Source organism: Nanorana parkeri, unplaced genomic scaffold (assembly GCF_000935625.1).
Source record: "Nanorana parkeri isolate BGI_ZX_2015 unplaced genomic scaffold, ASM93562v1 scaffold1084, whole genome shotgun sequence".
Taxonomy (NCBI): Eukaryota; Metazoa; Chordata; class Amphibia; order Anura; family Dicroglossidae; genus Nanorana; species Nanorana parkeri.
The window spans coordinates 73,972-101,572 of NW_017307352.1; the positions used below are offsets into that span (position 1 = coordinate 73,972).

The window sequence follows — 27,601 nt, forward strand, 5'->3', positions numbered from 1 at the left end:
CTTGCGATGGTTGTAAAGTGATAAAAAAAAACGTACGATCTGCCGTTCTTGGACAGGCAGATCGTACTCTCGATCATCGCAAGCCCGCCCCCCTGAGGGGAGGGCTTTCAATGACCGCAATGCTGAACGGGCAGTGCACATTGGCCCGTTCGGCATTTGTCTCCCGAGCACCGTTCAAACCAGCCGAAAATCGTACGATTTTCGGCTGGTTTTCTAGCGTGCTCCGTAGACAAAAGACGTGCGACCATACAGTAGAAACAGTCACACGTCTTCGTTCACACTGCTCGATTCTCGTACGATCGCGGGATTTCCCGCGATTCTCGTAAGAGAATCGAGCAGTGTATGGGCACCTCAAAGGTGCCCATACACCTTGCGATTATCGGACGACACTTTTCGTCTGATGATCGAACCATCGTACGATTGTCATACGGCGGCCCCATTATGCCCCGATTATCGCAAGGTTCAATTAGCCGTAATTAAAGAGAAGCACCTGGACGAATTGCGGTAATCAACCGCACGTATTTTCGTTTGTGCATGAGCAGTGTAGATGAATTGTGTACTGACGGAAGCGCCACTAACCTTGCAATAATCGTACGATCGACCAAAGTTTTCAAACATGCTTGAAAGTCAAAAGTACAGTATTTTCGGTTGTACACTGCCCATATCCTTGCGATTATCGGACGAAAGCGCGATAGCATACAACTATCGTACGATAATCGTAAGGTGTATGGGCACCTTTAGCCTTTTTTTAAAGACTAAAGGGGTTATTCACTAAGCTGACAAAAACAGCCGAGTGAATAACCGTGCGGAAGTGAAGTAAGCAGAGCACCGTTCGGCTATTCACTTCAGCCCTGTATAGCTGATTTCAGCCAGACATCAGCTGGCTTTGGTTCAGCCGAACATGCTCAGCATGTTCTGCAGAGTCGAAGTGAAGGAGCCGTTCGACTCTGATCCAACATCTGAGCTGATCCAACATCTGAATCGGCTGAGCCGAACCTCTGGCTGTTCACTTGTTGAGTGAATAGTTGTCATTCGGCTTATTTATTCTGCTCGCTACCTCGAGAATAAAAAAAATGACAAGTTAACTATCCAGACCAGTCCCTATCCAGACCAGACCCTTTAGGTGTGGAGGGAAGTTAGTAGGTAGGTGTGGAGGGAATGAGCGAGCACCCCCCTGGAAAAGCACCTTATCCCCGTGCCGATGGGAACAGGGACCTGGAATCGTCAGCACTACCTCCTGGACAATTTTCATTGATCGAAAGGACAGATTTTCATTTGAGCGTGTGCAGCTTGCATCTAGAGATTTTTGTTGTACAACAACGCCCCTAACCTGTCAATTTTTGTCCAACTAGACAAAAGTTTTCTAGCCTGCTTGAACGACCAAAATCTGCCAGTTGTACAGTAATTGAGGTTGTACACTCCCCGTCAACTGGCAGATTTTCAGAGGAAAACGCAATCGCAGACAAAAATCTCCAGATAATTGTAATTGTAAAGGTGGCCATACACTGTACAACCATCGCAAGACCTTAGTCTTGCGATGGTTGTAAAGTGATAAAAAAAAACGTACGATCTGCCGTTCTTGGACAGGCAGATCGTACTCTCGATCATCGCAAGCCCGCCCCCCTGAGGGGAGGGCTTTCAATGACCGCAATGCTGAACGGGCAGTGCACATTGGCCCGTTCGGCATTTGTCTCCCGAGCACCGTTCAAACCAGCCGAAAATCGTACGATTTTCGGCTGGTTTTCTAGCGTGCTCCGTAGACAAAAGACGTGCGACCATACAGTAGAAACAGTCACACGTCTTCGTTCACACTGCTCGATTCTCGTACGATCGCGGGATTTCCCGCGATTCTCGTAAGAGAATCGAGCAGTGTATGGGCACCTCAAAGGTGCCCATACACCTTGCGATTATCGGACGACACTTTTCGTCTGATGATCGAACCATCGTACGATTGTCATACGGCGGCCCCATTATGCCCCGATTATCGCAAGGTTCAATTAGCCGTAATTAAAGAGAAGCACCTGGACGAATTGCGGTAATCAACCGCACGTATTTTCGTTTGTGCATGAGCAGTGTAGATGGTACGATTGTTGACGTACGGAAGCGCCACTAACCTTGCAATAATCGTACGATCGACCAAAGTTTTCAAACATGCTTGAAAGTCAAAAGTACAGTATTTTCGGTTGTACACTGCCCATATCCTTGCGATTATCGGACGAAAGCGCGATAGCATACAACTATCGTACGATAATCGTAAGGTGTATGGGCACCTTTAGCCTTTTTTTAAAGACTAAAGGGGTTATTCACTAAGCTGACAAAAACAGCCGAGTGAATAACCGTGCGGAAGTGAAGTAAGCAGAGCACCGTTCGGCTATTCACTTCAGCCCTGTATAGCTGATTTCAGCCAGACATCAGCTGGCTTTGGTTCAGCCGAACATGCTCAGCATGTTCTGCAGAGTCGAAGTGAAGGAGCCGTTCGACTCTGATCCAACATCTGAGCTGATCCAACATCTGAATCGGCTGAGCCGAACCTCTGGCTGTTCACTTGTTGAGTGAATAGTTGTCATTCGGCTTATTTATTCTGCTCGCTACCTCGAGAATAAAAAAAATGACAAGTTAACTATCCAGACCAGTCCCTATCCAGACCAGACCCTTTAGGTGTGGAGGGAAGTTAGTAGGTAGGTGTGGAGGGAATGAGCGAGCACCCCCCTGGAAAAGCACCTTATCCCCGTGCCGATGGGAACAGGGACCTGGACCTCTTCCCCACAAGCCCTTGGGCATTGGTTGTGGGGGTCTGAGGGCAGGGGAACTTTTTTTCATAAAGGGGGCACCTAGATGCTGTCCCCCACTTGTGAATGAGTAAGGGGTACTTGTATCCTTACTCATTCACTAAAGGGTTAAATAAAAATGTAAAAGAAAACCCCAAACTTTTGAAAAAGTCCTTTAATTGAAGAATTCAGGTTTTTGACATCTGAAATGAAAAAAAAAGCCTGATGCCTGCCAACCCGTCCGCACCTGCCGAACATATGCCGCAAAATTACCCTTATGAGAAGGTGTCTGCGAAAAGTGACATCACCGCTGGCTCCGCCTATTTGTTTTGATTTGGTTGGCACCTGTCATAGGGGTCGGTCAAATCAAAACAACTGGTCGGGGACAGCCATAATGTCACAACTGGCTCCGCCTATTGGTTGTCATTCAATGACAGCCCAGCATCAACGGTCATTTGAGGACACTGGACTGCCACTAAATGACAAAAACTGGGCGGAGTCAGCGGTGACATCAAGGCTGGCTCCACCCAGTTGTTGTCGCTCAGTGGAAGCCCAGTGTCCTCAAATGACCTGAGGATGCTGGGCTGTCATTGAATGACAACAACTAGGCGGAGCCTGCCATGACATCACGGCTAGCTCCGCCAACTTGTTCACGTTTGCAGGTAAAACGGTCTTCTTCGCCAGACCGTTCTCCCTGCTTCGGCTGTGACTTCGGCTCAACTGAGCTGAAGCATATACTTTTGGCTCGACTGAGCCGTTTGCCTGCCTTCGGCTGCTGTACGGGCTATTGTGAATAGCACGTACAAGCCTTCAGTTTGGCTGAACCGAGGGCTCCGGCGGCCGAAGTGAGCCGAAGGATTAGATGATTCTTTGGCTTTATCCTTCGTGAATAACCCTCTAAGTTTACCTATAATACCATGTTTCATGTTATACCCATACTTAGGGTGTAACATGAAACATGGTCACATCGCCAGCCTCACACCCCCCTCCTGCCCCCAACTTACCAAAATCTCTTCTGCCCGCAGGCTCCCGACAGTTTTTGAATCTGCCACCACCCAGACAGCTGCATTGTCTATTCACAAATCCTTTGACAGGATCTGTGAATGGAGAAAATACAAGTCCCTTTTTATAAATACGTGTGCATTTATTATTTTTATTTAAAAGGTGGACTTTGCCTTTAACATCCCTTGCGGCCAGGCCGCATCCCCACAAGGCCACCGAAGCCCGGCCTCGGGGCGGCAGGGCGCAGAGGGGCGGCAGCGCTGTCCTTGTGGGGAAGTTGCCCTCTCTACATTCAGTCCTGCTTTGTACAAACAGGGCTAAATGTTTAGTGAGGGAAGCTGATTTTTCGTTTACATGTGAACCTGGCCTTGGGGGGCAGGGAGAGTAAATCCGGCCCTGCTTGCGGCCGTTTTCAGCAGGCTTTTTAACTGGGTGGAAGTACAACTTCTGGTCTCATGATTCTTCGCTCTTCAAAACCAACTTGACATACATGTGTTGCATGTAAAGTTGGCCATAAACCTTACAACCATTGCAAGACTTTCGTTGTGCGATGGTTGTAAGGCAATTAAAATCTCGTACGATCTGCCCATCTTGGACAGGCAGATCGTACTTGTGATCATCGCAACCCTCCCCGCTAAGGGGAGGACTTCCGATGATTCCAATGCTGAGCATGCAGTGTGTGCTTGCGCACACCGGTCCGTTCGGCATTTGTCTTCCGAAGGCGCCACTAACCCGCCGGAAACGGAAATCTTACGATTTTTGGCAGGTTTTCAAGCGTGCTCGGAAGACAAAAGACTTCCTTCCATACACCTGCCGTTTATCGTACAATCGGGGGATCACCCACAATTATCGTACGATAATCAACAGGCTTATAGGCACCTTAAGAGTGTGGTTCTGACCCTTGATATAGAGTGGAAGAGATCATGTGTATGTCAGTGTAGCCACCTTTCCTTAAGGGCCGGTTCACACCACAAAGTCTGCGTTCCAGAGCGTTCAGGGGCGGGAGGTGCATTAAAGTCAATGGCGTTCTGCAAAAATAGTGTTTGCAGTATTTTTTGCAGTGCCCAGTGTTAGGCTGCATTCACACCTAGGTGACAGCGTTTTTGCTCGTTTCTACACGCGAGTTCGCTGTGCGTTTTTGCACTTTTTTTTTCTACATCAAGTCGCGTGGTTGTGCAAGCAGATTGTGACACAGTGTTGTAAATGGGCAAACACTCGTAAACCGCATGCAAATGTGCAAAAATATAACAAATGCGTGTTTTTGAGCTTTCCATTGAAGACTATGGGGCCAAGCGACAAAACCTCAGATGTGAGCATGGCCATAAAAATGAATCTGTGTGTTTTTTTTTTTTTAGAGTTTAATCGGCAGAGAAAGTGCTACAAAATGCTAATTGTGAATGATGGCTTATTGTTTCCTTCTGTCTGCTACTGTGGTGATAAAGATAAAGATAAAATATGCTGGGTTAGGAATATTTGTGTCTCTTAGGTCAACCACTACCCTGTTTCCCCGAAAATAAGACCTACCCCAAAAATAAGACCTAGTACTATTTTTGGGAATTGCTAAAATATAAGACCTACCCCAAAAATAAGACCTAGTTGTGACCCTTCCCAGGGCCAGTAGTGGCATAAGGGGAAACTTGAAGAGCATCAGAGAATCAGTGCCAAGGCTAGAGGGAGCGAGGCGGCACCGGAGGTAGCAGAGCCGCATAAACCAATGCCTCCTCTATAGCGCCGGCTCCTGTCACAGGCGGAGTGATACCAAATGCACTCCACCTGTGAGGAATCGATAGTGAAAGCGCGCTTCGCTCATTCTGGCCAGCCATTGGTTACCAAATTGCTCTTGGAAAGGTATGGCTCCCCTGATTGCCCTGATCACCCTATTCTTAACTTTGCCATTTTGGATTATTTAATTTGGATTTGCATTCATTTTGGATTGTTGCACATTAAAAAAAAAAAAGACCTTCCCCGAAAATAAGACCTAGTTTTTTTTTTTTTTGAGCCAAAAAATATATAAGACAGTGTCTTACTTTCGGGGAAACACAGTAGGAGGTTTATTGCCAGAGGTGCTGGAGAAGAGCATAAATATTTGGGGCTGACCTTGTGAGTGTCTTCTCCCGTTGGCTCCCCTGGGGGAGGATGTGTAGTTCTGCTAGCCTTGCTGTATGGGGAAGGACTCCATGTGTCCTGAAATAGAGGCCTGGATTTGGGCCTGGAGCTGTCCTGCTATTGAAGAAGAAGCTGACTTAGAATGAAGAGCCAGGGCAAGAGACTCTGCTGCAAAGTGAGGCTGGGTAGAAGATTGATCCTTGCAGTGGTCTTGTAACTCTCTTGGGAGAATGCATGAAGAAGTCTGTTAACTAGCTGAGGTTCTGCTATGTACATTGATTCCGGTCCTGTTTTAAAGGCTCTTTGCACTCTATAACTGAAAAGTGTATATGGAGTCTGCAAACTGTGAAATGTTCTGAGTGCCTGAAGCCCATACCCCTCTCTCTTTTTGAGTACCATGAAGAATAAAATCTTTAAAACACCTTAAAGTGTCTGAAGCCCAACTTACATTTGAACCTCACAACCAGCCGAGGACTTACCCCCAAGGTGAAATGCTGGCCCATCATGCCTCTGGGGTCCTTCATATGCTTTGGAGGTTAGAGGGGTGCTATATCAGTAATGAGTGTACACTGACTCACTTCTTTGTGATGGTATAGCCTCCTGCAGGAATTCCATTTTTATTGGATTGCACAAGTGGTTGGTTTAAAGCTCTGTAATGCTTATATCATTCTGTGACAGGGATGACCTTAAGTTAAATCGCACCCTATGCAAGTTTTTTTTCCGCACCCCTTTTCCCGCATTGTAAAGCACAAAATATAATCAAATACTTTATGGAATGTGGGTTTCAGTATGAAATACAGAAATACATTGCCCTGTAACTTGAGCTAGTTAGCACCGGGCATGGGGTCATGGTAACCCATAACCTAATCCACATGTCCTTACCTTCAGTTTGCAGCATCACAGTTTATCTGTTTGTGCTTTGCAATTATGTTCAACCGCCTTTGGTGTTTTATCTTGACTGCAACGTTCAGTTTATGCTAGCAACGGCCCTCCACACGATCACTATTTCCTGGGGACTTTTGCATGCTTATAGTTTTGGACTTTTTACTATTTTTGTCTGCATCTAAACAGCAATGTAATTTATTCTATGCAGCTGCAAAGGGGTTCCTGTATTATAAATACATAAATACTATAAAAGCAATTATAATTACAGGCAATATTTTGTGTTTTTCACAAGTTGAATCCATTGACCTTACATATAGTACTATTGGGATTTGTGTAACTATTAATGCTAACAAGCATTATGTTTTGAGAGATGTAGCTACACCTGTTCAGGTTAATGGTAATTGTTGATTCTGATTGTTAAAAGAGAACTATAGCCAAACCCTTTTTTTTTTTCTTTAGTTCTCTTATGTACATTTAGAGTAAAACATTTACTAGGAATGTCCCGATACTGATACTAGGAATGTCCAGGGCCGGCCCTAGGCCTTTAGGCGCCCTGTGCGAGAAAGCTTTACAGCGCCCCTCAGTGGCCACACCCTTTAGTGGCCACACCCCCAGTAACCACACCCATTTCCCCCAATATCCGCACCATTTAAAGACTCCTATTTTGTTAAGCCGCAAAGAAAGAAACATATTAAAGAGTATGATAAAAATAAAACTTTTATTCAAATGTATTAAACTTGTAGGCACAATATAAGTATTCTTATCAAATAAAACATCAGAAGGTAAACAATATATGTCAAACTAAAACAGAGTCTATAAAAATAAAGTGTCAGGATGCCATGCCGACACACTTTCTTCAAGTAAGTGCATCTAGAAAAGTAAAAATAGAAAACAGAACACAAAACCCAGACTACTTGTAAAATTAATGAATTACTATATGTCCGAATATACGAAAAATATATTCAGGCGCATAGTAATTTGTTTGAGACTGTGCGGCGGCCATATTGGCCACCGGTGTGTTCTGTGAATGCGTGCCACCATCTTGGAGGCAGGGAGCATTACATGACGCCATGCATGCGTGGCGTCAGGTGACGTCACATGCCGATATTGGCCCCACCGTCTTGGTGTATACCTAGATATACACCAAGATGGCAGCGCCCAACATGTGCAAAGTTATATGACATCATGCGCCCTGCCTCCAGAGCACGCCAGTGGCTGAACCCAAAATAGCATAAAAAAGTGTTTTGTTTGATGAAACAAATTCAAACTTTTTTAGTTTTCGTTCATTTCATCTGAAATTAGATTTTAGTCTTCAAACTTTTTTAAAATCATTTTTTTATTTATTTATTTTTTTCATAATTTGTTATTTTTGTATTATTTATTTATTTTTTACTGTTTAGGGGGCTTTGGGAAATATTAGGGGTCCAAACAGACCCCTGAGATTTCCCTCTTAAAATAGAAAAGAAATTGAGGACACCAAATCCTCAATTTCTTTTTCAGCAGCCTCAGCACTCAATGAATGGGAAGCACTCAGTACAGAGGCTTCCCATTCATATTTACTATCAGCCGTTTCTGAATGGGGAGGAGACTCTGTACAGAGTGCTTCTTCCCATTGAGGAAATCCTGAATGAACAAGCTGTGATGTAAATCACAGCCTGTTCATCCATAATTGGGGACACATAGTACTATGTGTCCCCAGTTATTTACAAACACTGGAGTGATCAGATGATCGCTCCAGTGTTTGTCCTTCTCACACGGAGGATCGGTAAATATCCATGATATTTACCGATCTTCCGCTCTGCCATGCACAGAGCCGCTGTCATCCTGAAACTGACAGGATAACAGCGGCTCCGATCTCCTACCCGCTCGGCCATCCTGACAACTGGGGGCGCGGCTTCTCTCCCCCTCACCGCTCCGCTATCCTGACAGCAGGCAGCGGTGAGGGAGAGAGAGCGCTGTCATATCGGATGGCCAGCAGTGAGGGAGAGAGAAGCCACCCCCAGGACGAGCTGTGTCGGCCGCACGCCGCCTTGTTGCCATGGCTCTACGCCGAGCCATGTTACAAGGTAATGACCCTTATAGTCTGTGCAGCCCTCTCTTACATGTCCTCCCTTCATATTACACCCACAGCAGCCTGGACTCCCCTGTCTGCCCTGTGTTTTTGTATCTGTACCACACTAATCACTACCACCCTCTCCCTGACACCCCATCACTACTGTATTGTGCTCTCGGGGACATCTGTATTGTGCTCTAGGGGACATCTGTATTTAGCTCTGGTGAGAAACTGCCCTAAAATAATCAGTCTGTGTTGCTTTAGCAAAAATCTGACATGTTGCTTTAATAAAAAGTATCGATAATTGGTATCGGCAAGTATCTAAGAGAAAGTACTTGTACTTGGTCCTAAAAAAGTGGCATCAGGACATCCCTAACATTTACCCAATGTTGTTGGGATCCACCATGAGACATGTCTTCCCCCTCCCATGTATGTACCTCCAATGAGTGCTGCAGGAACCGAAAGAGGGGAAGGGGGAAGCCCTGCATGGAGCAGTGACTGACTGTTCATGATCACTCTGTTCTCGAATTATAGGGCTGGCATGTGAAATGCTGCAGTGTCACACACCGGCTCAAACTATTGGGAAGAGTACAATTTACTCTCCCAATCGCTCTCCTTTAATACTCTTGTGAGATCTCCATGCATAGCAAACGCTTTGAGGCATTTTTTTTGGATATCATTCAGTTGAGTAATATTAAGCTTTGAAATTGCTACTGTTTCATATAAGCACATTTATTTGTTAATTGGCGTAACATCAGTATGTATGTGATGCACAAAGAATGGAGCCAAGACTGTCTCCTCTCTCCTTTGTATTGCAGGGACAAGTCTATAATTGTGCCTCTATATAGATCGTTGGTTCGGCCACATCTGGAGTACGCGGTCCAGTTTTGGTCGCCGGTACTGAGAAGGGATGTCCTTGAACTGGAGAGAGTCCAGCGGAGGGCAACAAAACTAATTAGGGGAATGGAGGACCAGAGCTATGAGACAAGGCTTCTGACCTTAAACATGTTTACGCTGGAATTAAGGAGATTAAGGGGGATATGATTTTCATGTACAAGATGTTCAATGGTGACAGCAACATTGGCAACAAACTGTTTGAGATTAACTCCATTACAAAGACTAGAGGCCACCACCTAAAGTTGCTGGAGAAAAAATTCCAGCACAATGGGAGAAGAGGGTTCTTTACAGTAAGAGCGGTTAAGGTCTGGAACTCACTGCCATCGGCAGTGATTTCAGCCAACAGTGTAGATTTGTTCAAGAAACTTTTGGACAATTTCTTGAGGGACTGTAATATCCAGGGATACCAGTATCCCTAAGAATGAGATGATGCGTGGACCTATATGGGTTGGACTTGATGGACGTATGTCTTTATTCAACCCCAAATACTATGTAACTATGTAACTATGTATGCAGGGAGCGTACTCATTCTGTGTTCCACAAACTATGTTAATTTAGTTTATTTAGTTTGTGGTTAAAGCTAAACTGTTGTTTCTTTGAAAGCCAAAGACATTTGGTGGGGGATAGAGTGTAGCTCAACTGCCAGCTCTTTAGGCTGTGCTGCAGAACATATTGTACAGTCCACAGATAATTACTCCCTCCCTGCTGGTGAGTGATGTCAAATTACAGGATTGTAAATTAAAGCACCACATTTCTTTTAATAGTCCAGATACATCTATATTCCATGTAGGGTTGAGTATTGAAATAGCTAATGTGTTTCCAGGGCTGACACAAATATTCCCTTCATTGGGGCTTACTTAGGAAGCAGTTTTGGGTTGGTGAGTTTTGGGTCCAGTTAGGACGGGTCATCAGTAGGGACCAGCAGAAAGTACCCATCTATCCACCTGTTCTTTAGGGAGTAGTGCTACAGGTGTTAACCATCTTATTGCAGCATACAGTAACAGCTTGGCACACCCTCTCACGCTGTGCTCTGATTACTGTCCTCAGAACATCTGCCTCCACTCCCTAATGTGACATTGCCCTTTCCATAACCTAAAACTAACAGCCAGGACTGTGATGCAGACTTAAAGCAACATTAAAGGCAAATTCTTTTTCCCCTCACACCAATGTTAATTAAAGCACTTACCTTAAATGATGTCTCTCAATCCGATCTTCTTCTTTCCTGATGTTTTCCAGCCTTCTCTCCAGCGCTGCGGCGGGTGTCCGATCCAGCGCTGACTCCTCTGGGCTTGCTGGCACTTCCTGCCCGACGGTGTCTGCATGTGGGTGCACGCGTCCATAGACTTACCTTGCGTCCCTCCTCGCGTCCAGGCCAAAAATGTGAACTGCGCATGCGCGCGCCCCAAGATCCTTTGGGCCGCCCGAGAATTTTCACATTTTCTGACTGGAGCGCGTGGGGAAGACGCAGGTAAGTTTAAACCACTGTTAGAGCGGGGTTTTTTTTTTTTTACTTTTTGCATATATCTACTGTAGATATATGCAATAAAAGCTGAGGGTTTAGAAACCATTTAAGTATTAACTCCACCTCTGTAGTGACCCAAGTTGCTTAATAAGCAGTAAATACATTTTAACCCTTTCGCTGCCAAGGACGTACATCGTACGGAGCTACAAAAGTGCTTCCAGCTGGCCAGCTCAGTACGTCGTACGGACCTGGCATTTACAGTTCTACTATAAGCTGATGGTACCCCCACTGACATCTATATCTGCAGGCACTGTAATAATTCATCCTCAAATTTGAAAGAGAAGTACTAAAATCCTTGTCTAAGCTAGCCCAGATCATCCTGTTCCCCCCTCCCAGCAGTGACAACCCAGTTTTCCAACCTTCTAATCTCTAATGTAAAACACAGAACTAAAGATCAGCAAGGGCTTGTTTAAAGCTAATTTACTGATTGTTAATATGTAAACGCCCATAGCTTTGTTACAGTTTCACTAAATAAGAATTATAAAGTAAAATCCAACAGCCTAAAAAATTACCATTTAATGCTCTATAGCTAAGAACACACAATAGCAGTAGAACCCTAGGCAATTTCATCATCACACATTGTCCTGAAGCAAATCCCTTATGTTCAATTATTATGACAGTCTTGAATGTGTTTAGAAAGCAGCAGATGATATTAGCAGATGTTTATGTAGATCTCTGCATCACTAAGAGAAAGTAAATTGGGAATATGTAAATTAAATTATAAATTATATAATAATGTAAACCATAGCATGCATTTAAAAAAACAGAATGCATGCAAACTTGTGCCCAGATTCTATGTTTATTACACTGTATATTACCAACCCTCTGTGTCAGTAGAATGCCAGTAGAATTATAGTGAAGCATAACCCTGCAGCACGCTCTGTACTGAGGAAATTGTTATGAAATGTGTGGGTGGGGTACATGGCTATAACTTTCCCTTTATCTATCCAAAATGATATACAAAGTTTGGGCTTAAGCTACACTTTATTGTCTGTTACGGTTCAGCTTGGTGAAGACCAGAGAGATTTGTCATTCTATACACTCTCCTCCGATCACATGACCTCCCTTTCCATTACCTTTACCTTTTCCATTACCTGTCACTCTACCCCAACCCTTCCCAATGCATATGGTTCTGCGGTCCACACTCCTCTCATTGGTTGTAGTCTACACTACTGTTACTCGCTAACCACTCCCAAACCCTTTGTGAGTAGGATTTGTTTGCTCTGCTGCTATTTAGGTTCTAGTGGAGAACAATAGAATAGAATTTCAAGACCAAGTTCAGATACAAGTACTGTCTCTCAGGTACCTGCCGATACCAATTACGGATACATTTTCTTAAAGGGACATGTGAAATTTTTTCTAAAACAATACAGACTAATGATTTTAGGGGAGTTTCTATATAATTTTGAAAGAATTGTAACTCAATCCATCATTATACAGCAATGGAGAATAGCAACAAGCAATAGAGGACTACAGATCCCAGCACTCCATGATTATACAGCAATTATATATGGCTGTGTGGTCTCATCTGGGATGCTTTTGGGTCTCACCAGGGCTGCACACTAGGGTCCTGCGATCTAAGAGCTTGTTGAGGCCTGGGGGCTGAGGGGGAAAGAGCAGCCAGGGGAGAGGTCCCAAGAGCAGGGTCTAATGGTGACCGTTGAGTAGGATGGCAGCAGAAGTCATAGTCAGAGTGCTGGGAGCAGGCCTGCCATCAGGGGGTACAGCTGATACCCATGTAAGGGGCCCTGGCAGCCTGGGGGGCCAGGCACCTCAGCCAATTGACAGCAGAGGAGATGCAGGAGGCCAGCCCCTAGCAGAGCCTGTTTGGTGGCGGCAGAGGAGGCCGGGGCCCAGCAGCGCCTGTCTGGCGGCAACAGAGGAGGCCGGGGCACAGTAGCAGGTAAGATGAGCTGCGTGTTCTGGGAAAGGAACTCCAACCAGCCCACCTGAAACCCTGCAGAGCCCACCATAGAGAGTCTCAGATGAGCTGTGCAGGATCTATGGTGGGCTCTGCAGGGTCACTCTTAGGTGGGCTGTGTGAGGTCTCAGGTGGGCTCTGCAGGATCTCAGATGGGCTCTGCAGGGCCTCAGGTGGGTCCAGAGTCCAATGCATTACTAAGTCCAGTGCATTTTTAAGCCCTGAGTCCAGTGCGTTACTACGTCCAGAGTCCAATTCATATACTGTTCTGCATTGCTGTATAATGTATTGCTGGGATTTGTAGTCCCCCTACAGCCGGTGCAATTCTGCATTAGAGTGTAAGCTCGTCTGTACAGAAACTAATGTGACTGGCTCAGTGTTCTCTGTACAGCACTGTGGTATATGTCAGAGCTATGTAAATGTATAATAATAGTGTGAGACTGTGGGGGACAGCTTGAGGGGGAGGGGCCTAGCCATGTAGGCTGTATGGGGCCCCATGATTTCTAATGGCGGCCCTGGCTGGGAGACCTGCTGTGGTGCAGAGGAGCTGTGACAGGCGGGGAAAATTCACAGCTTATGCAGCTTCCTTGTGGGCCTGGAGGTAGCGTGCGTAGGCTGTTTTGTATAGGCCGGCTCACCTGTAGCGGGGATCTGGAGGAGCGGCTGTCAGTAGAGTGGCTCAGGGAGCAGGCTTCATCAGTGGTAGCTGGAGACTCAGCCAGGGAATGATCTGCAGGATGAGACTCACAGTGGGAGTCCAAAGGCGGCCATGTGCTCCGGCGCCATATTGGTGGACTGAGGCAGCTGTAATACTGCGGGTAGAGGGAGGTTAAGGCAGCACGCACTCAGCTCGGCATCCGAACACGCCCCCTCCGCCTTTTCGTTGAAATTTTTTTAAAGTGCCGGTATCGGCCTTTAGTATCAGGGCATTTTTACAAGTACAAGTGAAAATGCCCTATATCGGGCCCGATACCGATACTAGTATCGTACATCCCTATATTTTATATTTATATACCTATTTTTATGTCTGTTTTGTAACCCTGAAGAAGGGGTATATCTTCTGAGACCCCCCTAAACTCATAAGAGGCATGGAGGAGCTGAGCGGTGAAGAAAAATTAGCTAAACTGAATTTGTTCTTTCTTGAGAAGATGCAATTAACAGGGAATATGATAACAATGTATAATATAATCAGATATTAACATTTTATAAATAAAAAACACCAGAGATTGTTGATCCAGGGAACATCCTAATGCCTTATGGGATGAGGAGAAATTTGTTTTCCGCTGTTGGAGAAAATTAAACCATGCTTTATAGGGGTCTTTGCCTTCCTCTGAATCAACTGTGAGTAACTGTGAGCATAGGGTTTTGTTTATGAAAGTTTTTCTATTTTTTTTTTTTTGTTTTTCTCTATAGATTGAACTTGATTGACTTTTTTCCAACCTGGCTAACTATGTAACTATGTTACCCTGAAATGCATTGCCTGTTTTGTATTATCTTGTTATAAACGCATACTAATTGTCAGGATGAGAAACCAAAGATGCGGACCCTAGCTACACTTGCAGGTGCATCTTAAGTGATTGAAGGGGTGCGAGCGGTGTAGGCCAACAGCCACATGAGAAAGGAGTGGATAGAACCACAACCTGGAGCTGTAGATCAGATAGGGGCAGCTGGAAGCCAGAGCTGACAATATAAGCTCTGGAGACAGCTGGTAGTCCAATGCCAAAGCATAGTGCAGGCAGTGTGGGATCCCCTGGGTCACAGAGTCTAAGGACCAGAGGACCAGAGCTGCTGATGGTGGAGATGGGTTTTGCTGCATGATGACCCAAGATTGTGACCCCCCGAGTTTACCCTACTCAGCAGACGGTGGGTGAGGATACCAGGTGACAAAGCCAAAAGTCAGGGCAGGTAGCAGGCAAGGATCAACAGGACACAAGGACAAAGGTCAGGGCAGGTGGCAGACAAGGATCACCAGGCAGCAACCCAAAGGTTGGTAGACAGAAACAGCATAAAAAATGTAATAGGTGACAGCACTACAAAGCAATGGGGCACGGCAACTAGCTAGTGCTATCGGTGCTCATGCAACGAGTGGTGAGCTGCCTCAAGTTTAAATAAAGTGAGCAATAGGAAGGGAACACTAGATTGGCTGAGAGGCTGCTTTATTAATCAGTAGGTGAGATGAGGCAACCCCTAAAGCTGCCAAACCAGTACAAGAGCAAGGTAGGAAAAGAGCACATGTAGTAGAACTGCAAGTAATACAAGAGCTAGCTGCTTTGTAATACACAAGTCTGTAGAACTACAAGTATCAGATCCGATATAATGCTGATCAGTGACACCAATATTAAAAATATTTGGACCCTTGGATCTTTTGTTTAGAGAACTCATTAGGCTTTGTGCACCTTGATAAAGGGCGCATCCCTGGAACAACAGTGTTTATTCTCATATGGGAGTTTAGTAAATATTTTACTTATATCTTGGCCTGCTGGTTTTACTGCATTCTCGATTTATACTAAACTAACATCTAGCTGTGCACCTACTCTTATCTATGGTTTCTAAAAAGTTTGTACAGTATATTTTGATTCACTGCAAGATTTGTATTGCTGTCTGTGTTTTCCTGTCCTAGCTATACCCTTTTCCCTCATTTCCTCTGTCACAGAAAAGGGAAATTAAGAAAACTCTAACCTTTCTCTGCCTTATCTCAGACTTAAAATATAAATAAAAATTGTGGATGGGAGTTGGCTTCCAACCATAGTCAAGGCAACCATTCTATGTACTTGTGTCGGTCGGTGATTGGTAGGGAATTCTGGCTTCTGAAAGCGCCTCGACACCTAAACAAAAAGTCTAAATGTCTGCATTGAGCCAAGCATCTCAGTTCAGACAATGGAAGTGGTTGGGCAGGGCATTGTGGTACAGTAGTCCAACGAAATGCATAGTAGTGTACTGTAGTTTGTCACAACAGATGAGGTAAAGTACTGGAAATAAACAGGGGCAGAGTACAGAAAAAATATGACTCATCCCACACTTTTAGAAGAACCTGCAAGCCAACGATATAATTATATGTTTGCTATGTTATTGCTGATCAGTCCTTTTAGATTTCAGTAACAATCATTTATGATGATAAAAGTCATATATTTTGTACTAGCAAACATGTGCTCAATTCAGGGGCAAGGTTCAGGCTATACCAGACAATGTTAAAGATGTATTTTAGCAGAAAGTACCGTATGTGCGAGAAAGGAGTGTGGAAAGTATTAGATGTGCAGGAAATGAATGCAGATGGTAATAGAAGAAGGAGTGTGTGGAGTATGATAGCTGGCAGTACGTGCAGGTGACAAGTATATGAAGCCAGGCAGTATGTGCAGGAGAGGAGTGTAGAGGATCCAACATGGGGCAATATGGTGTGTGGAGCATAGAAAGGTAGCCAGAATGTGCAGGAGTGGAATGCTTAGGGTAAAAGGGAGGCCAGTATGTGCATAAGAAGAGTGCAGAGGGTATGTTGGTGGCCATTATGTGAAGAAGAGAAGTGCAAAGGGTATGACAACAAGCAGTATGTGCAGGGGAGGACTGCCATAGGGTATGACTGTGGGCAGTATGTGCTGGAGAGGAGAGTGGAAGATATGATAGTAGTCTTTATATGCAACAAAAACTTACAACTATAGAGGTGCAACAACAAAGAGGAAAGGCAGCAGACAGGGCAGCAATCTGAAAGTGGATATTATAGACAGCATGTTTTACTAATAGTCAGCAGCGTGATATGTATGTGGCTGTATGCCACTCCTGGATGGCCTATGTTGGCTATGTAGTAATCCTGATCTTCTGATAGGGTGGTTTCACACCAGAGATACATATGTTGGCATACGTTGCCTTGATATACATTGCACTGCTTTGCATAGAATGGCAAAAAACAGGTCAACACAGCTAAAATGCAGTATACAGGATATTCCCATGATGCAATGCAACACAAAACATTTGAAAAGGTCCTATTAAAAACAAAATACTTTCTCTTGTCTGTACTTTTTGATGTGTTGTAAAGCATCAAAATACATTGCAATATATCTTCTGAGAACAAGGTGTATTTTATGCCCATATCAAGGCTCTTAAAGTCATCTGACTGAGACAATTTTTCCTTCCTCTGCATTGGTGGACTTAGATTTTAAAGGAGTTGTTGCTTATGTATGTATGTAACAGAAGATGTGCTGATATATTCTAAGATACAGGGTGGGGTGCTTAGGACAACATAATGATAACTATTATTTTAATAATAGCCTACAACACAATATGTAAAGACAAAGTACAAACCAGTCTGAAAATGACATTGTTTTATTTTGAAAGAAAAAAAAAATATCACAGTTTATTTGGGGTCCAGATCCTGCCAATTAAGCCCCTGTAAGCTCTTTATTGTCCTTGTCTCTCATGTCAGAATTCTCTAGCAATCCCTGGTAAAAATAAAGTGCATTTTTACACAGAGTTTCACAGCTCCTATTTAGAGATTGCTAAAGTGGCATGAGAAAGACAGCAATAAAGAACTTACAACATACTCTATGCACATGTACTCTTAGATGGAATAAAAAGAGGAATGACATGGTTTACTAAGTGATATGAGGTAGACTTCTGTATGGTAAGCCAACATGGATCAGTAGTATTTAACCTCTTTTTGGAACAATAGGTCTGCTGTTACGATCCTCAGATTTCAGATAATCACTGAGGTCGCTTCGTGAACTAATGCGGTCTATGTATGCAGTGAGCAGGGGGAACGAAGACAAACTGTCCGGGAAGACATGGAGGTGAAGGTGAAGGAGGTCCAGGAGGTTGTAGTCAGCATAGGAAATCTGCAGAAAGAAGAACAGCAAATGTAGTAGCCAGAACCATGACACTACTTTTTCTATTGCAGTTAAGGAATACAGTTGTGTTACCAGTATTCAATGAAGGAGCAGCCACACACACTGATTAGGTCACCCCTGTGCTCTCACCTCCCCTAAGCATGGTACATCTGATAAACTGACAGCACTGTACAATGTACAGCTTATTATTGGTTGTTCTATGCTGAACTCTTTAGTAAAGACGCTATATTATAGATTGTTGTGATATTATGTTAAAGATTAACTCAGCCTATTCCTGACACCATTTTGTGTACTAATACCACTTCTGCCTTCAAAGATATACTATATGGAACATTCTTATCACAATGCTTTGAGATGTAGATAGCCAAATCTAAGCCATAAAGTGGATCTAAACTCAAAAAAGTGAAGATTTGTAAATGTCTTGTGTTCCTCCTGAAAAATGTCAGTGCACTTTCTGGTATGTGAGTGTGTTTAGGCACTCCTGTACCTACAGCCTCATATAACGGTATATCTGCAGTATGGGATCTAAGGCACTTCTTGCTCTGACTCTTAATCTCAGGAGGTCCACATCTGTACCCCCCTCGAATTGTTTACTTAATTTTCTTTACTGATGTTGAATTACCTTGTCTCCCACCAGAAACTTGGTTCCATTAGAATTTTTAGAAAGGATCTTTTCAAAGGCTGATAGATGAGTTGGTAGATCTTTTTCATACTTCTCCTTTCCAGTTTCCTGTTAATCAAAATAAACTTTAATGATAACATCAAAGTAAATGTAATCACTTCCATTCAGTCAATATATATTCAGAACCATTTTCTATGATATTGCTGTGTTTAATTCTACTCTATATTAATTACCTATTAAAAACAGCTGAAATGTCAAATCAGGCATGTAGTGGGAGTACAAAAGGATAAAGAAATAGTACTAGAGGAGTATAATATCCCTACATAAAGCTGCAGTCATGTCATAGTAAAACGCTTTTACTGGAGGAGTACACTATCCCTAAATATAGCACCAGCCATGCAATACTATACATATTTATCACACAGTGGGATATTTTACGGTCAGGGTTTACACTGAAGTTTATTGTACTGTGTGATTTGATATGTGTATGTATTTTGATACATTTTCCTTATACCATTTCTAGTCTTTTATTTGTCATATGTTGCTTGGTTTAGGACAGTGGTATCGATATGTGATACTTTATCTTAAATTCACAGGGTTTTCGAGTATATAGTGCAATTCCTCTGGACTACCAGGAGCAACTAATCATATTTTTAATTTAATTTAAAAATTATAACCTAATCATTTGCTTCTGATCAACAGGTCAGTTAGCTTCTTTTGCACTAGTCTTATAAATTAACCTGCTATCATTTAAAGTAGTTTTAAACTCACAAACATTTTTTTTTCCAATAATGAAACCAGATCAAACAAATATACATTGCACAGCAATGTATTTCTTTACATGTTTGCCCAAGCACTTACAGTTATGTTTGTAAACAGCTGGCTCTCAGCTCAGCTTCCCTAAACGTTCTGTCCAGTACAAGATCACAGTGCAGACTCTAGCAGCTCTCCATCTACTAGCTTGGAGAAGGGTGAAGGGAGGAGGGGGAGCAGGGAACAGCTTGCCCTGCTGTTCCTGTGTGTTTGTGTAGACGCCCACAAGGGTGGCTCTATAGGACCATGCAAGGGAAAGGAGCCACCCTAAAACAAGATATCGGGGCCAGTGCCCCAGGGACCAGCTGGTTCTGCAGGAAGCTAAATCATTTAAACATCAAGGCACATCATCCATTGTAAGTGCTTAATCAGCATTTGAAATAGAGAGACAAAGATTGACTACAGATGAATATTTAAATCTCTTATCACATATTAAAAGATACACTTGCGCTGTTTTGAATCACAAAGTACCCCATAGTGGGTGATATGCACTTGTTAGGAGAAAAAATATATATTTTTCTGGGCATACCTGTTTACTTCTTTTATTTTATGAAAACATTGTTTATGTTGCTGTATTTGCAATGCAAATACACTTATCACACTAGCGCTGGCTATTTAAAAAAGCAGCCCTTACTTTTTCAGTTCATGATGAACCAAACAATCAAATACACAGTAAATGGTGTATTTTTCAAGCTTTCAGCATTTATGTCTGCATTCTTCTTCCAGAAGTAGTATTAAAACCAGGATATGCTGCTGGAGGCAATATGTCACTTACTTCATGTGCAGGATGGATTATTAAAGTGACACTAAACTCAGGAGTTATATCTTAAAAATGCATTTAAGTACCTTTACTAATAACAAAAATGTATCTTGTTTATCACTCGGCTGTAGTTTCTCAAATCACCTCTGAATTCATGCTGACATTGGAGCTGTTGACACTGTTCTTCCTTCTGGAGGGGGGCTACTTTTGTTCACCATGGTCCTTGTGTGTGTTGTAAAGTAGCCATTGCTCCAAGCTCAGTTTGATGGACCATAATCTCAATACAAATTAGTATACAAAATGTGAGATTGTAGTGCATCACGGGAGCAAGCTTGGAGTGGTGGCTACTTTGCAACACACACAGGGACCATGGAGAACAAAAGTAGCCACCCTCCAGAAGGAAGGGCAGTGTCAGCATTAATTCAGAGATGATTTGAGTATCTACAGGGTGATGCACAAAAAAGATACATGTTTTTTAAAAGTAAAGGTACTTCAATACATTTTTTAGATTTAACGCCTGAGTTTAGTGTCACTTCAAGTAGTTAATCAGAAGCCTACAGATGATGGTTGCAGCTGACAGTCTTATGACTCCTTTTGGCTGTCTCCACATCTTTCCCAGCCCCCATTTTTCAGTAATCCTGCTGGAGCCGCCCACAAATAATGAGCTAAGGCAGAAAAGTCTGTGATTGAGTTTTGATTCCCTGGTGCACTAGGTACTGGCTTACTGTATCCTTGATCTTAGTTTAATAAAAGAAAGGGTAACTGTGCTCCACCACTTCGTATGCTCTGATATTTATGGGAGCACATACCAATAAAATAATCATTTTGGAGCTTAGCCTTTTTGTCATGCTGAGTTTACTTTTGAACTTCGCAAGTTCCATCATATTGTAAAACTATTTTTTTTTAAAAAAGGGTCTCTTGCCTATACGTACATATTCAAAGAACATAAAGCGGCTGAACTTCAGTCTCAGGTCTTCCACACCTTCATTTACCATATCAATGACAGCAATCTCCTGATCACTGCTTCCGGCAATGACTGTATGCCGAGGAGAAAGTGTATAAGGGAAGCAAGGTGAAATCATTAACATAATGCTCATATTATAAACAAATGATCATCCTCCATTGTAGACTGGATACTTTATTGACCAGCTTTATTTACACAAACAGCATTAAAAAAGCCTTATTGGTTCATCTCTTTTTCTTGTGCTATATATGAACCTGAGATTGCAGACTTACATACGCAAGTGCTTTTTTTCTCGTTGAGCCCTGCCCTGTAATTTTGCATTTTTAGTAGGCTACCAATGCATGGCAAGAGAACAAAAACCAGACCTATGCTTTTTTTTTTACAAAATGCACCACAATACATACCATGCATTGTTGTACACTGCAGTGCAGGTCTATCGATAACTACTGTACGGTGTCTGGCTAGATTAAGCAAGGATTAAAGGCTCTGTAATGTGTCTTGGATGAGTAAGAAAAAACTAGAGCCTCTGTGCTGTGGCCTTATTTTGAATAGGGCAAGCAAGGGTTAGAACCCTTTGTCTGTTTTTATCGCTGTCTTGTGTATAACATTCATTCACTCTCTCTATCCAACCTGGTTACCATTGTCACTAGGATCAAAAGAGGAAAAATGTAAATGTTGAGTTCTCACTGGAACAGCAATAGAGGAGAAATGGAGACAATTGTTCCAATGATAGCTGTCTAAAAGAAGATTTTTCTTACTTTGGAGAGACCTCCTCTCACTACCTGTTGTGTCTCAACCGTAAAAAAATGTTTTAAAATTATCTCTAATGGACACGAGACAATGAACTTGACAGGAGCTTCAACCTTTCCATACCCTATCTAAAAAAAGTTCTGGTTTTAGATACATTTTTCGTCATGCCATGGGGGAGAGTGTGAAAGGTTTGAAAGTGAAAGGATTAGGCAGAACCTGCTGTGTTCTATCTATCATTAGGAGATGACGGGACTAGTAAACCTTGTACCTAACAGAGAACTTAAACACATATAAAATGTGGCTGAATTCAGCAGGTGTTCACTGCATTCTGGTTCTGGAAAAGTGAAACTAAATATAATCCGATTCAGTACATGCAATACCACTGACCAAGAACCATTAGGCCCCATTCACACTGAGCGATTTATCATGCGGATTTCCGCGTATATTATCCGCTCGATATCCCTCTCCAATACAAGTCTATGGAGCTGTGCTCGTCGCTGTCACGCGTCGCTGCTACAGGACCCTTTTTTTGTGCAGATGTCGCGCGATTGTACTCGGTCCAATGCAATCATTTGCGCGATATCGCCCGGAAAACCGCATGATATCGCGCAAAATGACAATCGCGCGACAAACTCGTGATTCGCAATCCGCTCAGTGTGAATGGGGCCTTACACCTCTGACTTTTACTTAAGGTAACCACATATGAATACTTTGTCTAATGGAGATAGGTAATGTCCCATGGTAGACCATAAACCTAAGTACACTGCTACCCTTGTGCTCCTGCAATTGGATAAACTTGAAGCAACTGACCCTGTGTGGAACTGTATTTTGAAAGCAAAGTATAAAGCAGTGAAATGTAGTAAACAAACTCACCAAATTTGCGTCCTAGGTATCTCAGGATGGTGTTGCTCTGATAGAGAACAAGTTCTCCATCCCTAAACTGAGGCAACTGACCAAAAACCTGTAAAATATCGAGTCAGATTTAAGGGAAAAATTCAGTCACTGAACAGTCCAAACAAACAAAAAACACTCCCAAAAGGAGAGCAGACATTTCCAACACTACTTGGTGAAATTTGATGGAAAACCAACCACACCAATACTCCCACTACCATCCGTTAGCTTTGCCAGAAGGGTGCCTTCTAAGATTTTTGATAATTTATAGACATCACAGCTATTAATCTTGGGTTAGTCACAATTTTGCTAGAATAGCAGGCAGTGGATAAAGGTTACCTATTGTCAACAGGTGCTTAAAAAAGAAAAGGGTTTTAAATTCACTTACTGCCTCTTTCTTTAGGTCACATTTTCCAGCAAACCAATCAGGAAGCTGTATCACGTCCTCAGTCCACCGAGCTCCATTATCAGCCAAGAGCAGACGAATAGGCTCCCCTCTTCCTATTTGTGAACATAGAGTTTGAATAAACAGCAGCTAGAATAACCATATAGCCAGGCAGATGGCGTTCGCACGTTACTGGTGCCCCCAGATGGTGCTGCCGAGTATAGGAAATACATTAGGGACCATCTTGGGGCCCTAATGCAGTGCAAATGGCAGGAGTTTTATAAATGAAGCCCAACATAGTCACATTGAAACACTGTAGTAAATTATTTATATGAATTAAAACAGATTAGCAAACTCAGCAAAATTTTAAGTGCAAAATGCTGACCATTAAAGCAGAACTCCATCCAAAAACAACAGGATAAAAATTAAATAACTAATTGAACATTATTAAAAAATATTTCTTTATTGTACATTTTGAGACACAGGAGAAGTATTCAGGAACATTGGGCTTTGCCTTCAGGAGATGGGACAATGGCAAAAAAGGAGCTGTAAGGCTTCCCCTCCCTCTCCCAGCATGCCTCAGAACCTTTGTTAGTCTTACGGGCCCTGTTCTGCAAACTGTTATTGCTACCATGTCCATTTTCCAGACCTTCGCTGCCAGGTCTAAAGAGATGTCTCAGGAACCTAGATTCATCCTAATGGACCCGTCTGTCCTCCAACAAATTGAACTCATGCCTGTGGCCCGTCTCTAATGTGTGGATGGCCTGGCAGATAACATATGTCTGATATCCAGAATAAGTTTCCTTCCTGTACACATGCCTTTACCTCAAATATTGATCTGCGGAACAACAGTGCAAGAAACGCCTTGTGTGTATGCCATTTAAGGGGAAAACCTGTTTGGTGAGTCCCTGGATGAATTTATGAAGAATGTCTACCCTCTACCTCAGAAACTATGAAAAGCTCTTTTTTTGACATACTGGAACATTACAGGACACCGGACCCTTTGACCAGGGGGGTGAAGTGGGTTGGAGGCACTTTTATGGAGGTGGGCACTGTGTGAAAGGGGTGTCCAGGTGGAGGGTTAGAGGCACTATGACCGGGAAAGTGGGGATTTGAGTGGATAGGAGTAAAATAGTATGCACTGTGCTGCTGAAGTACAGGACAGGAGCTCTAGTGATACTGTGCTACTTTTTGCAAGCTGCCTGAATGGAGGTGTGTTGAACCTAGCAGCAGGCATGGCCTCTGAGCAGGACTGGATCAGGAGTAAGGAGCACTGGTCCAAGGCTCAGCTCCTCAGAGCCTTGGACCTCATTTGCTGTCTGTGAGAAAAGTAAGAGGGGGACCTGCATGATGTGCTGCAGTGAAGATCCTGGCACTGAGGTGAACCTGGGATCAGTGCACACTGCAGCATGTGTGTTGGGAGGGAACTTCAGCAATCCATGCAGGAGCTGCCACTGCTGTGCTCATCCACCTTGTGGTATAGAGTGGGCCAGGCTACAGCACAGCAGTGAGGAGAGAAAGGGATGTATACATGTGGGGACCAGTATATATTTTATATATATGCTGGTTGCAGCTAAGCCCTGACAGCGTGCATTCTAATTTGATATTTTCCTATAGATGTTGAAGATAAAGTGCATGGACACACATGTTACCTCATGGTAGTTTGAATACAGTAATCTGGATGTGAAAAATAAACTGTTAAGAGATCATTTACTTACCTCTCAGTGGGAAATAAGTTAAAACAAATTCAGACACTGCAAAACAAGAAAAAAATAAAAGAATGAATCATTAAATATAACATTTAAAAATGGCATGGGTATGTAAATGTAGGGATCTTGCTTTATGCAATAATTGTCTTAGTGCTTCTCTGATCTTCAGGTTATATTTTAGTGGCCAACGTGGAATATTGCTACTAGCAACTGCAGATTTGAATTGCATCTAAGAAATGTTGTGGGCTGGTGCTTTAATTCATTTAAGAGATGTTTGCAAAGTGTCACTTTGTCACTTTGGCCAGCAGCTGAAGGGATAAATGTTGAGTGAACTTTGCTCCTGTACAATCAAGGAAGCAAATCCACTTCACCCCACGGCACCCCAGCCATAACTGATGTCAGTGTTCTGAAGAAGTAGGAGGGGTCTCTGCCCTTTTGCTTTCCACCAGACCATGTTGGGATCAAGTGCTGCTGCGAAGACATAACCTACCCACCCAAACTTTTGTGTACCTCCTGTAAGCCTAGTTGGTAATGGGGACACTGGGCGATCCCAGAATCTTTTGAGAGATCCACAGTACAAGCCAGAGAGGTTGACTGCCACTGGAGTCTGGATTCTATTTTGGGTTCCATGTATGGTTCTATGTAGCAATCAAGTGCTATGTACCATGGAGGCTCTCATAGATTAGAGTTAGGACTAGGGTTGCACAGATACCAAGTACAGTACTCGGTACAAATACGATACTTTTGAGCTTCAAGACTACACTAGAGAAAAATTAAAAAATTAGGAGGCAGCTGTCATTTGTAACGAGCACACAGAGCTCCTGGGATTTGTACATCTCTGTTTTAATGTACGATTTTGTTTTTATAAATATAAATAAAGTGATGCACAGATACCAGTTTTGCGAGTACGAGTACTGGTTCTTGCCGAGTACTTACAAGTACGAGTACTGATAAATTTTTGTTTATTGTCATGTGACAGTTTTTCTAAAACAATACAGACTAATGATTTCAGGACAGTGGTGGAGCACCAGAGCCCGGTCCCAGCTGCAACCTCTGCAACCCTGGTAGTTCTCATGAAAATGCCAAGTATCTGCACTGGTACTCGAAAAGTATCTGTGCATCCCTAGTTAGGACCACATTACACAGTGTCGCTTCCACATATTTTGCAAAATTTGTGCAACTAAAACCTCTTTTTTTAACTTTAATAGTTATACAGCGTATTTTTTCAGGCTGGCTGGTGAGTGTGCTGGGAAATGTTTGCTTTTGTACTGTGTAAAGCCCTTCAATGTGCACCTTGCTTTAAAGCTAGTTATGAATTGATGAGTGTTTTTGCCATTCGTTTTACTTGTTGGATTTGGTCTGGGGACACACTGGGGGCTTCAGCTGCCATTGTTGTGTGCGGTGCTCCTGGTGTGTCCCTATGCATTTAAGGAGGTTGGGCTACCTCCTGGCAAACCTGCACCCTATTCATCCTTTGTCATATATGCTCTAAGAGGGAGGCGCTCATAGATTAGAGATAGGACCACACTACACAGAGAGGGGGGCCTTGACAAGGCAGTGTGGATTCCACATGTTTTGCAAAAGTTGTAGAACTAAAACCTCTTAAGTTGTAGAACTAAACCGTTTTTAACCTTAATAGATAGACAGTGTATTTTTGCAGGCTGGCTGGTGAGTGTGGGGAGCAATGTGGAGAGTTATTTGCCACTGTTTTAGCATGAAGTCATTATGGGACCTGAGGAGAGTCTTTGCTGACTATGTTGCCACACACCCAACTGTGCATGATGTACAGAGTGATTTGCACCTCTGAATATGCCAGTACAGAGGCAAATCCAACAGCTCTGGTAGTGAGCAACCAGCTTCCACATACTCTTTGACTCCAGCAGATATGGCCTCAGTAGCCAAAATGTTTATTTTTCTCCTGTGGCCTTAGTCAAGGGATGCTTGCGTTACTGAAAGATACATCTGTCAATAGATCACCTGGAAGCCTGCCCCTGAAGTTCACTGTGAGGCCTTTGGGTTAAGAATGGGCTATCATCTAGTAAATGTCCTAGTCTAAGCAACGATGTTGAGCTGATGGAGGAGGCCCATTCAGATTCTGGGCAGAGGAAAGATAGACAACAGTTACTAGAGGACTCCTGGGGGCAGTAGCAAAGAGAGACTGTGCCTGAAAAAGCTAAAACATCAAAAGAGTAGTTTTGAGCTGCTGCACACTGGGCCATTTCTCATGCTGCAGTTTTGGCTTCAATTTACAGCAAAAGCTCCAGAATGGAAACATAATATGGGCCTAGCAGGGGCATAGATAAGGGGGGGGGTTCAAACCCCCCTTCCCACAAGTGTCCAGGTCCCATAATTGCATAAAGCTCAGCTAAGTTACCCAGGCCAGCAGAGTGTATGATACTGATATGTAATGATTGCATGGACGCTCACAATCTGTGTCCAGGTGTGAATTGTCACAAATCCCCCCCAGGGAGGAGTTGGTGGTACAGTCCAGGCAGTGGTGACATGCCTGCTGTCTGTGAGGTTTGTGGGAGGAGCTGTGGAGTGTAATGTGAGCACTGTAAGTGGTGGGAAATGATGCCTTGATCAGCTTCAGTTCCAATCCAAGGTACTAGTAGTTCCCAAATAATAATGATAGCAACAGCAAGGAGAGGCTGCAGTGGCGTAACTAGTGACCCCAGGGCCCCGATGCAAAAATCCATGAAGGCCCCCCCGCCCCCC

At 43.4% G+C, this 27,601-nt stretch overlaps 2 protein-coding genes across 2 annotated transcripts in view; both read right to left on the bottom strand.

The window, feature by feature from the left end:
• The window catches only part of LOC108796232 (glutathione S-transferase P 1-like), a 44,080-nt gene extending 29,110 nt beyond the window's left edge, over positions 1 to 14,970 (bottom strand). The window contains exons 1-3 of the mRNA XM_018567689.1: positions 14,761 to 14,970; positions 13,793 to 13,966; positions 12,784 to 12,835 (exon numbers count right to left, since the gene is read on the bottom strand). Coding sequence (XP_018423191.1) covers positions 12,784 to 12,835; positions 13,793 to 13,966; positions 14,761 to 14,970 — 436 coding nt within the window. The remainder of the gene's footprint in view (positions 1 to 12,783; positions 12,836 to 13,792; positions 13,967 to 14,760) is intronic.
• A 2,768-nt stretch (positions 14,971 to 17,738) lies between these two features.
• Positions 17,739 to 27,601, bottom strand: part of LOC108796240 (glutathione S-transferase P 1-like) — a 14,175-nt gene continuing 4,312 nt past the window's right edge. The window contains exons 2-7 of the mRNA XM_018567698.1: positions 24,893 to 24,928; positions 23,178 to 23,290; positions 22,772 to 22,859; positions 21,117 to 21,220; positions 18,612 to 18,719; positions 17,739 to 17,977 (exon numbers count right to left, since the gene is read on the bottom strand). Coding sequence (XP_018423200.1) covers positions 17,792 to 17,977; positions 18,612 to 18,719; positions 21,117 to 21,220; positions 22,772 to 22,859; positions 23,178 to 23,290; positions 24,893 to 24,928 — 635 coding nt within the window. The 3' untranslated portion in view covers positions 17,739 to 17,791. The remainder of the gene's footprint in view (positions 17,978 to 18,611; positions 18,720 to 21,116; positions 21,221 to 22,771; positions 22,860 to 23,177; positions 23,291 to 24,892; positions 24,929 to 27,601) is intronic.